Below are 11,062 nucleotides of genomic sequence, written 5' to 3' on the forward strand. Positions count from 1 at the left end.
CATGTTTTGTGATTAAATAATTACTAACGTGTGGTTTGCATACTACTTGATTTTTAGAAGACTTTTACCATCACGACCCTCAATATACTGAAACAAAAACTGAAGAGATTGACCCCGTAACTGGAGCAAAGTAAGTTTATTCATTTATTTCAATGTATCTGAATTATTTTGAAACCAGCGTACTAATGATTAATTTGAAATTTTTTCAGAATTACGAAGATCGTGAAAACCATGAGCCAAGTTGTCACAACACCGGGCGGGCACAGTGAGGAACTAAAAGAACATATGCAATCCGTTATTGATCAATTTATGGCAGAAGAAAGAAATCCTCATTAAAATTAATGGACGCAAATTATAAGTTAGCTGCTACTTAATTCCACAATGTATTTGTATTGGATAAGTCACTGTAATTCGAGTTACATTTTTATATTTATTGTTTGAGTAAATAGTATTTTTTCCTGTTCACAAATGATGTAAAAATTCCATTTTAAATGTGAATCTGTCTATTTTTTATTTATTTTGTTTTCCATTGTAAAATGACCAATTTATAAAGTTGTGACGTTTCTATTAAAAATAGACACTAATATTTATTGCATAATTAAAATATAGAATAGTGTACATTATAAAATTTAAATTTTATTTGAGAGGATTTATAACGATTAAAGTAAAATACATTTTAGCTTTAACTAGCCAAAATTGTTCCAGTTATGTACGTTAATAACTTTAGCATTTTATTATAGTGCCTAGACAAATTATTTTTACTTGAAAATGCGATTTCAAGTGAAAATTTTTGTTTTTTATTCTTCTATTAGGTGCAAGCGTAAATTGTTATGGTACTAAAATTTTCCGTCACAGTTGTTAAAATTGTGAAATTTTATTATTATATATATATAGATTTTAATATATTTAATATAAATACATATGCTTATAAAATTATAAAATGTAGAAATATGGTTGCTTATGTAATTAATAATTATTATGATTGAGAAATAAATATCTGGTGTACATTTTTCTTTTTAAACCATTGTTTTTATATTCTCTTTACAGTTAACATGATGGATAGGTTTGTATAGGTTAAACATAACAAAGATACAATGCTCATTTCATTAATTCAGTTAAAATATTTTCTTTAATAAAAAAAATCAAAATTTTTATTTTACATTATACAACAGTAGTTTAACAATTATTTTCTTAATCAAATGTAAATAACCTAGATAATTAATTAAAAAAATCATTTATACATCTTTTATGTGGAAAGTACACATGGTTCCAGATGCAAGTATCCTAATGGTCACAGCTTTCCAAGTCATTAAATTTCATAGTTCTTGGTTGGGCAAGAGAGTATTATATTATCAATAAGAAATATCACAATGAACTGTTTTGGCCTTTTTATCCAGTGAATTAACTGTACCCCTCATTTGGATCCATTTTTATGTCAATCTCACTATGTAATAAATTAGAGTGATCTGTAAAAAATGTTTAATAATAGTATTAAAAGTAACCAGTCATATTTACCATTACAGTAACTCTGAAGATCGTTATGTTCTTCTTTCGGTTCAGTTTTTATGTCAACCTTAGATTCCAAACGTTGACATAAATCTATAAAAAATAATGAGTAAATGAGAAAAATTGTGGAAAAGTACATGTAAAAAAAATTACAATTTGGAGAAATTTGGCAATGTTCAACGGACTCCACTTTTATGTCGTTTTCACTATGTAAAATTGGCTCATTTAGTTCCATTTTAATTTCTTTAATTTCAGAATTTGAAGCTTCCTCATTGGGTTCCTTTTTTATTTCCACTTCAGATGTTAAACAATTAAAACAACCTGAACCTTAGAAAAAAAGAATAAATATAGTGTTAAAAGAAAGGAGTAAAGAAGTTACTTACAAGATGAACTGGCATAGGAATGTTCATCTTCTACAGGATGTTTAATTTTACTTCCATCACTTAGGACAGCTGTACCTAAAAATGTTCATCAAAATTATATTCCTTTACAAAATTAAGATGTAAATGATGTAAAGATAGATTAATGTGGTAACGTCTCAGGATTTTACACAATTTTACTGAGGAATACATTAAAATATTGTTAATTTTCCGAATGATAAATACTTAAATAATTTGAAATTTCCTAGAGTATTCATGAAGAAATTGATTCTTGAAACAATGGAAGCATAACAACAGGGCCGAAAAGTTCATAGGCTAGCAAAGAAAAAAAATCCTTTTTTTTTCAGAATTTAATTTAATTATTCTCTATGTGATATGTGATACGATTGTAGTGATTATACAATTTTTCGATACCATTTTTGTAGTACGATTTGTCTTTAGCCACAAAATAGGCTTCCATGCATTCAGCTGACTGTCGGTTAAACTCCGGTGTAAAATTATCACATATCGACGCAAAAATTCGGGTTTATTACCATTGAACAGATCCAAACACTGCTCAGAATCATCAATTCGTTGTTTTTCGTCGATTGTAAGCTCGCGCGGCACCCACTTTGAAGAGAGCTTTCGCATACCCAAATATTCATTCACGATATGTCCAACACGTTCCTTTGATATCTTTAGGGTCTCAGCTATCTCAATCAACTTCACTTTACGGTTATCCGAAATTATTTTGTGGACTTTTTTGATGTTTTCGTCGGTAACAGCCTCTTTGGGGCGTCCACTGCGTGCATCGTCCTCGGTGCTCATTTCGCCCCGTTTAAACTTAGCAAACCACTTTTCAACAGTTGATTTTCCTGGTGCACAGTCCGAATAATGTTTATCAAGCCAAGCCTTGGCTTCAGCAGTATTTTTTTTCGCCAAAAAGCAATGCTTTATTAACACACGAAATTCCTTTTTATCCATTTTTTTAAACTAACAAAAGTTGATTCACTCAAAATGCTATAACTCACAAACTAATAGTACGACAGCTGTCAAATTATACGTGTCTTTTGAAGGTTAGGGCTAACTGAAAATTATATGGATTTGTAGATATTTTTCTGAAGTTGGTAAGACAAAAAATTAAATTTCGCCACATAACAATTGGCGCATCAACTTCCCAATAACGGTTATCGTTCTTTAGTTTTGTTCATATATAATAGTATCAATAAACGGTATATAAAACCAGTGTTGTATTACATCTCCGATAGATTTAATACTAGTAGCTCCATTTATGTGTCAGTCTACGAACTTTTCAGCCCACCTGTTATTTACAATATAATTCATAATACCTGCACTTATTTTTTTATAATTAGCACTAATTATTACTGAAGTATTTTGATTAGGAGTATGTTCTTCCATTAAAGTTTGTTTCGATCCGTCATTGGAAAATATTGAGCCATAAGTGTTTCTCCCACTTAATTGACATTTAAATCTTGATGGCAAACAACCTGGTACCATACGTATTCTCGACACTGAGCCCATTACCTTGTACTGAGTATAATTTTCCATATCTTTGGATATCTAAAATATTACTCATGATTGTCTACTTCCAAATATAGTTAAGCTTTGCTAAAATTCGACATAAGTATAAAACAATCCATACATCAAAGTGGTCTTCACAAAAGTACACTTTAGATTTAAGTGGAATTTCTGTCGAATCTACGCCTGCAAGCTTAAACCATTTTTGTCGAACAGTAGTCGAATGAGGTACATAAATATATAATTTGTCGGGAGCTTTTATTGAAGTGTTTCCACACATTGGCACTTCACACATTTTGTAAGTTTTAGTATTCATTTAAAGGAAGTGAAGCACATGAATGTATTTTAACCTCACAAAATTTGCTTTGGGAATCTACGTCACAGCAAATATTATGAGTGGAGGGGGAAAATGTATACCCGTGTTGAAGTATTTTTTGATTTTATGATTTGTCATATAAGGTAAATTTAACTAGGAGAATTATTATATTTTCAAGAAATTTTCCGGCACTAATGTTAACTGGTAGAAATAGGTTTCTTCATTGTATAAAGGAATAAATACTCGTTCTCTTACTATTACAACTATGATGTGATAAAATTGTAGCTGCATAAAAATAGTAAAAGGAAATGTTTAAGAATAAGTGATTTTATTTTTAAAGTATTAGTCTGGTTTATGAATAATTAACAATGAAACACCTAAATATTGCACCCATTTGAAGATTCCGTGCTTACCGAAGGTAGCCGATCGGTTCCTACCTTTCGAGCTTCCGACATTTTGAGCATCCGGTATGTCGCCTTTCGAACATTCGGTATATCCCCCGGACGTCCTATTGTTGATTTCGTGTTTACCAAAAGTAGCCGATCGGTTCCGACCTTTCGAGAATCTGACATTTCGAGCATCCGGTATGTCGTCTTTCGAACAATCGGTATGTCCCCCGGACGTCCTATCGTTGATTTCGTGTTTACCGAAGCTAGCCAATCGATTCCGACCTTTCAAGCATTTGACATTTCGAACATCCGGTATGACGCCTTTCGAACATTCGGTATGTCCCCCGGACGTCCTATCGTTGATTTCGTGTTTACCGAAGGTAGCCGATCGATTCCGACCTTTCGAGCATCTGACATTCCGAGCATCCGGTATGTCGCCTTTCGAACATTCGGTATGTCCCCCGGACGTTCTATCGTTGATTTCGTGTTTACCGAAGCTAGCCGATCGGTTCCGACGTTTCGAGCATCCGACATTTCGAACATTCGGTATGTCCCCGTCAGTAGTTGCATTTTTTGGACGTTCCGAACGTTCACCGTCTCTCAAGCTCTTACGGCCACGTTTAAATTCAGCTGCCCAAAATTTCACTGTGACAAATGATGGTGCAGAGTCCCCATACACAGAGTCCAACTCATCTTTGATTTGCGAAGGCGTATTGCCTTTCAAAAACAAAAATTTAATTACAGATCGATACTCAATGTTTTCCATTTTCACTCACATCGACTCACTCAAACGACTGTCAACTAAAAACTGCACGTCCAAAATGGCCGGAACTTTGTGAGAAATTGTCAAAAGTGCCGCCATCTTTGACTTGAGGTCAGAGACTTTTCAGACCACCTTCGTAATTTACGATTCCATTCAGTGCTTCCAAATCCTTCTTTAGAATGTAAAATTTCTAACTTGTGCATAATCAATAGTATTTTAGATTCACTTCATAGTAGATGTCCAATTTCAAGTAAATAGTAATAATAGCAAATTTTCATACAGTTGCAATTATTTGTTCTTAAACATTTTAAGACATTCCCGCAATGCAACGTTACCCACTCATAACAATCTACAGTGGCCAAAGAAATATCACAAAAATTAAAATCAATCATTTTATAAAAGGTTGAATTCAGAAGCGGTTATTCAGATGAGGTAGGAACCATTTATCAATATCCTTAATAGATAGAATTACATGTTAATATGATTTATATTATTTTATTAAATAAATTCACTTTCAATGAAAACGCCGAAAAAGAAATTTAGTCAAGCCGCCTGTTGTACTCAAATTTATAGCAACAATGTCGAAATACTCACTTTTCACATGTTCTTGAACCTCACTCTTATTCTGTAATTGATTAGAACTTGTTGCAGCTAAAAGAAACAAAAATTGTAACTAAATAAAACAAGTTCCAATAAATGCATACCTGGATTCATAACCTCTATAATATTGCTCAAGTCCTTATTAACATATATTCCAAGCATTATTAAAACTTGTTTTTTAAATTCAAGTTTTCTCCAATCGTCCAAATCGTTTACATAAGGAAGTAACAGATCAAAGAATATTTCATCCCTTAGTTTTTCTATGTCTAGAGGCTTTGGGGGTGTCTGAACTGATTTCTGTATGATTTGTTGGTATTTTTGATTCACTATATCTTTAAGACACTGATTACTATTTGATTGTATGTTATCAGTTCTGTTTATTTTATTATCATTAGCATTTGTATTCATAGTATTCGTTGTGTCGTAATGATCTGTAATTTGGTTATTCTGAGACGTAATGTCTGCTTCAAAATTGTGAGGTCTACCTTCTGAAATATAAGGATGTAATTTAAAAAATCTACAGTGATAGAATAAAGTATGGAATATTTTTTAAAATGTAATGGTGTTAAAAAAATCGCTGATTTGTGTTTAGTGGGTATACTATAATAGAAGAGCCGCTCATCATCATCGGATAAGTTTTTTGACGTGGAATATTATTTTATTTGCGGTCAATTTTACTTTTCACTTCAATTTAGGAAGAGTAGCTTTAAATGCCAAATTTATAGGGTTAAACATGGTGGCGAAAGCATTAATTCCCTTAATTCAAGTGGAGGGTAAAATGGATCAGTACAGATCAATACAGGGAGATATTAAAAAACAAAATGTTTCCATTTGCCTAGAAAGATTAAGCCGCAAAATATTGAAATACTTGAGTTAAAACATTAAATAACATTTATAACAAATAAATATACATTCCATACTTTTTCCACCACTGTACGTATTTGTATTATTGTATTTTAATAACAATAATTAATAATTGTAATTATTATCTAATTAAATATTTTAAATTTTTTAACAAATATAAATTGAAAATTATTTAATGTTTTACTAGAAACAAGGATAGATACAAAAACATTTCTCTGAAGCATATGTAATTTTAATATTTGAATTTGAAAATTTTAACAGTAAACGTCGAGTTTTGTTTATTGCCTTGAGGAAATTTTGGGAAAACTAATTTTTGACGTAATTAATAATTTCATTAAAGGAACTAATATTTAAATATTTATATTATTCACACAGTTGTATAATAATAATAAATACATAACGCACCTGATTTGTCGGATGTACTTTTTTTCATTCTTTTATTTTTACCACCTTGTAATTTTTTTCTTTTGTTTGAAACTGATTCAGAAACACTGGTTGAAGGTAAGGAAGTTTTATGTTGACAGTCAAATTTCGAAGGCATACATCCAGGTCTCATTTTAATTTTTTTCACATAACCCATAAGCCTGTATCTCATATAGTTTTCCATATCATTAGGTAGCTAAAAATATATAAGTCTAATTTTTTATTATGAAAAATTAACCTTAAATTGTGGATAGAAAAATATTTTTAATTTAAAATAAATAAGTTTGAACCTACATCGAAGTGGTCCTCACAAAAAAATATCGGTGAAGTAGCAGACATTTCAGCAGCGTCATTTCTTCCGGCTAGTTCTAACCATTTTAATCGCATTTCTGGCTTAGACGGCACAAGAATGAATATTTTTGAAGGCGCAGTCTTCGAAGTATTGGTGCACTTGGGCACGACACACCAGTGATATGTCTTGCGATTCATTTTAAAATATTATGATGAAACGTTGCAATATTGCACTTGCACCCAGTTGATTTACTTAAAACTGACGTCATAACAGAACCAGAGTTGTCGGATGTTAAATATGGTGGATTGACAACCGCGAAATTTAAAAGTATTCATATCTTAAAAGACGCATTATCATTTATTTGAACTAGCCACTCCCTGAGAAAATGATCATAGTAAAAATGTTTTGTTGTTTTTACACATTCAGTTATCATATTATTATTGAGTAATGATTTTTAATATCATCATCAGGAAATACAATTATTTTTATCAACTAAGTTATCTATTCGGCCCATTGTATTAATAATTTTCTGCAATTGTCCTATACCATACAACAGAAAAGAACCCCAAACCAAAATTTGTCCCCACCGTCAAGCTTTTATAGTGTATCTGGGATCAAAACTTTTAGAAGATGAAGACAGTTACTTCTAATCTTTTTCGAATTTTATCATGATGTCAATGGTTTCTTTACTGTTTGTCTGTCAATAAAATGAGTTGTGTTTCTAAGACATTTTCTTATTGTATTTTCAATTGAATGTGTTGTTTATTATTTGTTAATAAGCATTTCAAATCATTTTTCGGTAGCATCATAAGTTTTTAGCGATATCAACTATATTTAGATCTTAATATTCTATGTTAATTATTATTCCCACTTCTCTGGAGAGAATTTATTTTCATTGAAAGTGAATTTATTTAATAAAATAATATAAATCCTATTAAGAATAAATTCTGACTGTATTGTTAAATACACAAAATGTAAATACATTTGAACGTGCTATTTCTTTGGTCAACTAAATCAGGCCAATAGTGTTAAAGTAATATCTCCAACCTTTATAAAATGTGTAACAAAAAAAGGAAAAAAAAGTATAGAATTGGTCAGTCACATTTCATTTTGAAGACAAATTGATTATAAAATAACACAAAATGAATAACTTAAATCAATCATTTATTTAAAAAAATTGCGATTTATATTACATAACAAAATAAACGTTTACACAAACGGACGTAGGTATATAAAAACATATATACCGATTTGCAAATAAATTTTTCCGTATATCCAGATGTTCAAACATAAAATTAAGGTTTCAGCACCTTAATTTTTTTCACAATGTGTTATTTCCCCCCAAAACCGCTCATAAGATTCCCCAGACCGCCTAAACCACCTGCTGCGCCTGCTTGAAGTTGCCTCATCATATTCTGCAAACCTGCCATTCCACCCATTTGTTGTAGTACACGTGGATCCATCATTTTCGCCATTTGCTGATTCAATTTTGCCATTTGATTTGTGTTCACGTTTTTCGCCATATCTCCCCCTTTAAACAAACCTTTGATACCACCCATTTTCTTTACGACGGCAGCAAACTTTGTATATTGCGCTATCAGTTCTTTAACTTCCCTTTCTGTAAAATTTTGTGTATATATTTAATTTACCTTTAATCATTTTCTTATATGCTTTATTATTCACCTGTTACTCCAGACCCTTGAGCAACTCTAGTAACCCTTCCTTGTTGTTTTGAGAATAATTTTGCACCATCTCTGCTATCCAACTCCCCATCATTCATACTGTCCATAATGGTCATTAAACGTTTTAATCTTGCCATTGACTCTTGTTCACTGCCTTTTGTCATAAAGTCTTGGCTAAATCCAGGAATCATACCCTAGAAATAGAGTGAATAATGTTGATAATAGACAAAAAGTTAATATATTTATAAACTCACCATTATTTGTGAAAAAGGACCCATTTTCATTATATTTTGGAACTGTTCATACATATCTCTGAGAGTGAATTGACCATGTTTAATTTTTTCCAACAATTCTTCATTGTCCTCTAATTTAAGTTCATTTACTTTATCTATAAGACCTTCTATGTCTCCCATTCCCAGTAATTTGCTAATAAAGGGTTTTGTTTTAAATGGTTCTAAATCATCAATGTGTTCTCCTGTACCAATATATATGATGGGACTCTTTGTAGCAGCAACACTAAAATTGATGGATAGACATAGATTTAGTTCATATTTTTAAGTGTTCAGGATTTAACTCACGCTGATAAAGCACCACCACCTTTGGCATGTCCATCAAGTTTTGTGATGATGACTGATCCTACATCTACCTTTTCTTTGAAGGCCTTTGCCTGTGCCTCACAAGCCTGACCAATGGTGGCATCCATAACGAATATAATATTGTCTGGTTTCTAAAATTCACACTTGTTAAATGTAAACAACAATTTAAAATTTAATTAACATACAACAGCGTTGGAAACTGCCAACATCTCTTCAAACAATGATTCTTCTTGTTTGTGCCTACCACTTGTATCCACAATAATAACTTCAAAACCTTCTTTTTTAAACATGTCAACACCATCTTGGGCAATTACTACAGGATCTACTTCTGTATAACTAAAATATCACATTTAATATAACACAATTCAAAACATTAATGTTTTAATTCACCTTCCATAAAAGGGAATTCTTGCTTTTGTACAATTTTGTTTCACTTGATCATATGCTCCAGCTCTGAAGGTATCAGCACACACCAAAGAAGCTTTCCAGTTCTTTTTTTGATAATGGTAGGCCAATTTTGTACAAGTAGTAGTTTTTCCAGAACCTTGCAAACCAACAAACATAATAACATTTGGTCTCCCTTTAACAGGAGTGAATGGTTTAACACCAGGATCCACCAGCTAAAAAAATAATTTTAAGATATTGCATAAACTAAATCTTCATATGCGGACTACCTTAACAAGTTCTTTGAATACAGCACTTTGAATCATCCGTCTTTTGTTAAGCCCACCAGCCATTTCATCAAAATCAATAACTGCCCTAACATTTTCTCTGAGTTGTTTGACCAATCTAATGTTAACATCCGCCTCCAATAATGCAGCACATATTTCTTTAAGCATTCCATTTAGAACCTACATATTGCACCAGTTATAATATAACCTATAATAACATCTGTTTTTATTTACCTCCTCATTTATAATGGTAGCCTTGCTTAACGACTGCAAAGCAGTCGTTATTTTACGACCTAAATCAGCTAATACCATTTTGATACTTATTTATTTATAATTTAGTCGAATTATTACAATGTTTATTCCATGACTTGTCACAAGTGACAGAAATACCACAGCGCAAAATAATTGACAACTCGACACGAGATGTCTGTTAGTTAATTTTAATTTCTGTGTTGGTATCATTTTTAGTAACTTTTCTAAGTTTAACATTTTCCTTTTTTGTATTTTTGAGGAAATGTAGATCTATTAATTATATTTATATTTCTATATTTATGTTAATTTCTATTTAGGCCCGCCTAAATTTTTTAATAATTTTAAAAATACATTAATAAAAAAATTGTGGTTTAGCCTGTAAAATTTTCAAGGGACAAATTTAAAAGCAAAAAAATATACGAAAATTTTCAAAAGAAAATGAAATGATACAAACAGTAATTTCTTCTTCCTGTAGAAAATACCTAAAATAATCTAAATAAAAATATACCCTGATTTTATTTTTGTTAAAAAATAATATATAGAAAAATTAATACACTGAATTGACAATTAAAATTTGAATAAAATAATTTAAAAATTCCTTAAATAATTAAATTATAATTATTACAAATAAATAATATTAAAAAAGAACACTATGTAGTAAATTTTTAATATATTACTGTAATACATATTACTATTTTATTATATGTAAATTATTAAAATAATATTAATTATTTATTGTATAAATGAATAACATTTAATTTAATTTTTATTTTATATTTTTATTCTTATTTTTTGCTATAACCAAAATAA

The 11,062-nt window shown here is 30.6% G+C and overlaps 3 protein-coding genes across 14 annotated transcripts in view; 1 reads left to right on the forward strand and 2 right to left on the reverse strand.

Annotated features, from left to right (window-relative positions):
- Positions 1-1,021, forward strand: part of LOC109601925 (ankyrin-3-like) — a 40,224-nt gene extending 39,203 nt beyond the window's left edge. For 5 of the 9 annotated variants that reach the window (XM_049963636.1, XM_049963630.1, XM_049963632.1 and 2 more), the window contains 2 exons: positions 58-130; positions 210-1,021. In XM_049963636.1, the coding sequence (XP_049819593.1) occupies positions 58-130; positions 210-336 (200 nt within the window). In that variant the 3' untranslated portion in view covers positions 337-1,021. The remainder of the gene's footprint in view (positions 1-57; positions 131-209) is intronic. The other 4 variants (XM_049963631.1, XM_049963637.1, XR_007547357.1 and 1 more) reach the window with 3 other exon arrangements.
- A 95-nt stretch (positions 1,022-1,116) lies between these two features.
- Positions 1,117-7,275, reverse strand: LOC109601928 (uncharacterized). 4 transcript variants are annotated; one of them, XM_049963639.1, is made up of 8 exons: positions 7,054-7,275; positions 6,742-6,955; positions 5,577-5,960; positions 5,467-5,523; positions 1,890-1,964; positions 1,660-1,833; positions 1,522-1,599; positions 1,117-1,466 (listed from the first exon to the last, which is right to left on the reverse strand). In XM_049963639.1, the coding sequence occupies exons 1-8, from the start codon at positions 7,246-7,248 to the stop codon at positions 1,402-1,404; spliced, it is 1,242 nt and encodes a 413-aa protein (XP_049819596.1). In that variant the 5' UTR covers positions 7,249-7,275; the 3' UTR covers positions 1,117-1,401. The 4 variants fall into 4 exon arrangements, with proteins under 4 accessions (XP_049819596.1, XP_049819595.1, XP_049819598.1 ...); XM_049963638.1 differs by having other exon boundaries at positions 1,516-1,599; XM_049963641.1 differs by lacking the exons at positions 5,467-5,523; positions 5,577-5,960; positions 6,742-6,955; positions 7,054-7,275 and adding an exon at positions 4,158-5,221 and having other exon boundaries at positions 1,516-1,599.
- Positions 7,276-8,198: 923 nt separating this feature from the next.
- Positions 8,199-10,392, reverse strand: LOC109601927 (signal recognition particle 54 kDa protein). Its single transcript, XM_020018233.2, has 8 exons — positions 10,235-10,392; positions 10,004-10,180; positions 9,720-9,949; positions 9,515-9,665; positions 9,312-9,460; positions 8,988-9,249; positions 8,735-8,927; positions 8,199-8,669 (listed from the first exon to the last, which is right to left on the reverse strand). The coding sequence occupies exons 1-8, from the start codon at positions 10,310-10,312 to the stop codon at positions 8,383-8,385; spliced, it is 1,527 nt and encodes a 508-aa protein (XP_019873792.1). The 5' UTR covers positions 10,313-10,392; the 3' UTR covers positions 8,199-8,382.
- Between the last annotated feature and the right edge of the window lie 670 nt (positions 10,393-11,062).

This window comes from Aethina tumida, chromosome 2 (genome assembly GCF_024364675.1).
Source record: "Aethina tumida isolate Nest 87 chromosome 2, icAetTumi1.1, whole genome shotgun sequence".
Lineage (NCBI taxonomy): Eukaryota > Metazoa > Arthropoda > Insecta > Coleoptera > Nitidulidae > Aethina > Aethina tumida.

What these genes read in the sequence shown, in the direction of transcription:
- LOC109601928 (XM_049963638.1), bottom strand. Translation starts at nt 7,248, where the DNA reads ATGAATCGCAAGACATATCACTGGTGTGTCGTGCCCAAGTGCACCAAT. An exon ending in TATAGAGGTTATGAATCCAG is followed by an intron (nt 5,524 to 5,576) that starts GTATGCATTTAT and finishes TGTTTCTTTTAG; the next exon opens with CTGCAACAAGTTCTAATCAA. An exon ending in TTCCTATGCCAGTTCATCTT is followed by an intron (nt 1,834 to 1,889) that starts GTAAGTAACTTC and finishes TTTTTTTCTAAG; the next exon opens with GTTCAGGTTGTTTTAATTGT.
- LOC109601927 (XM_020018233.2), bottom strand. Translation starts at nt 10,312, where the DNA reads ATGGTATTAGCTGATTTAGGTCGTAAAATAACGACTGCTTTGCAGTCG. An exon ending in CTACCATTATAAATGAGGAG is followed by an intron (nt 10,181 to 10,234) that starts GTAAATAAAAAC and finishes TGCAATATGTAG; the next exon opens with GTTCTAAATGGAATGCTTAA. An exon ending in GTCCTTTTTCACAAATAATG is followed by an intron (nt 8,928 to 8,987) that starts GTGAGTTTATAA and finishes CTCTATTTCTAG; the next exon opens with GGTATGATTCCTGGATTTAG.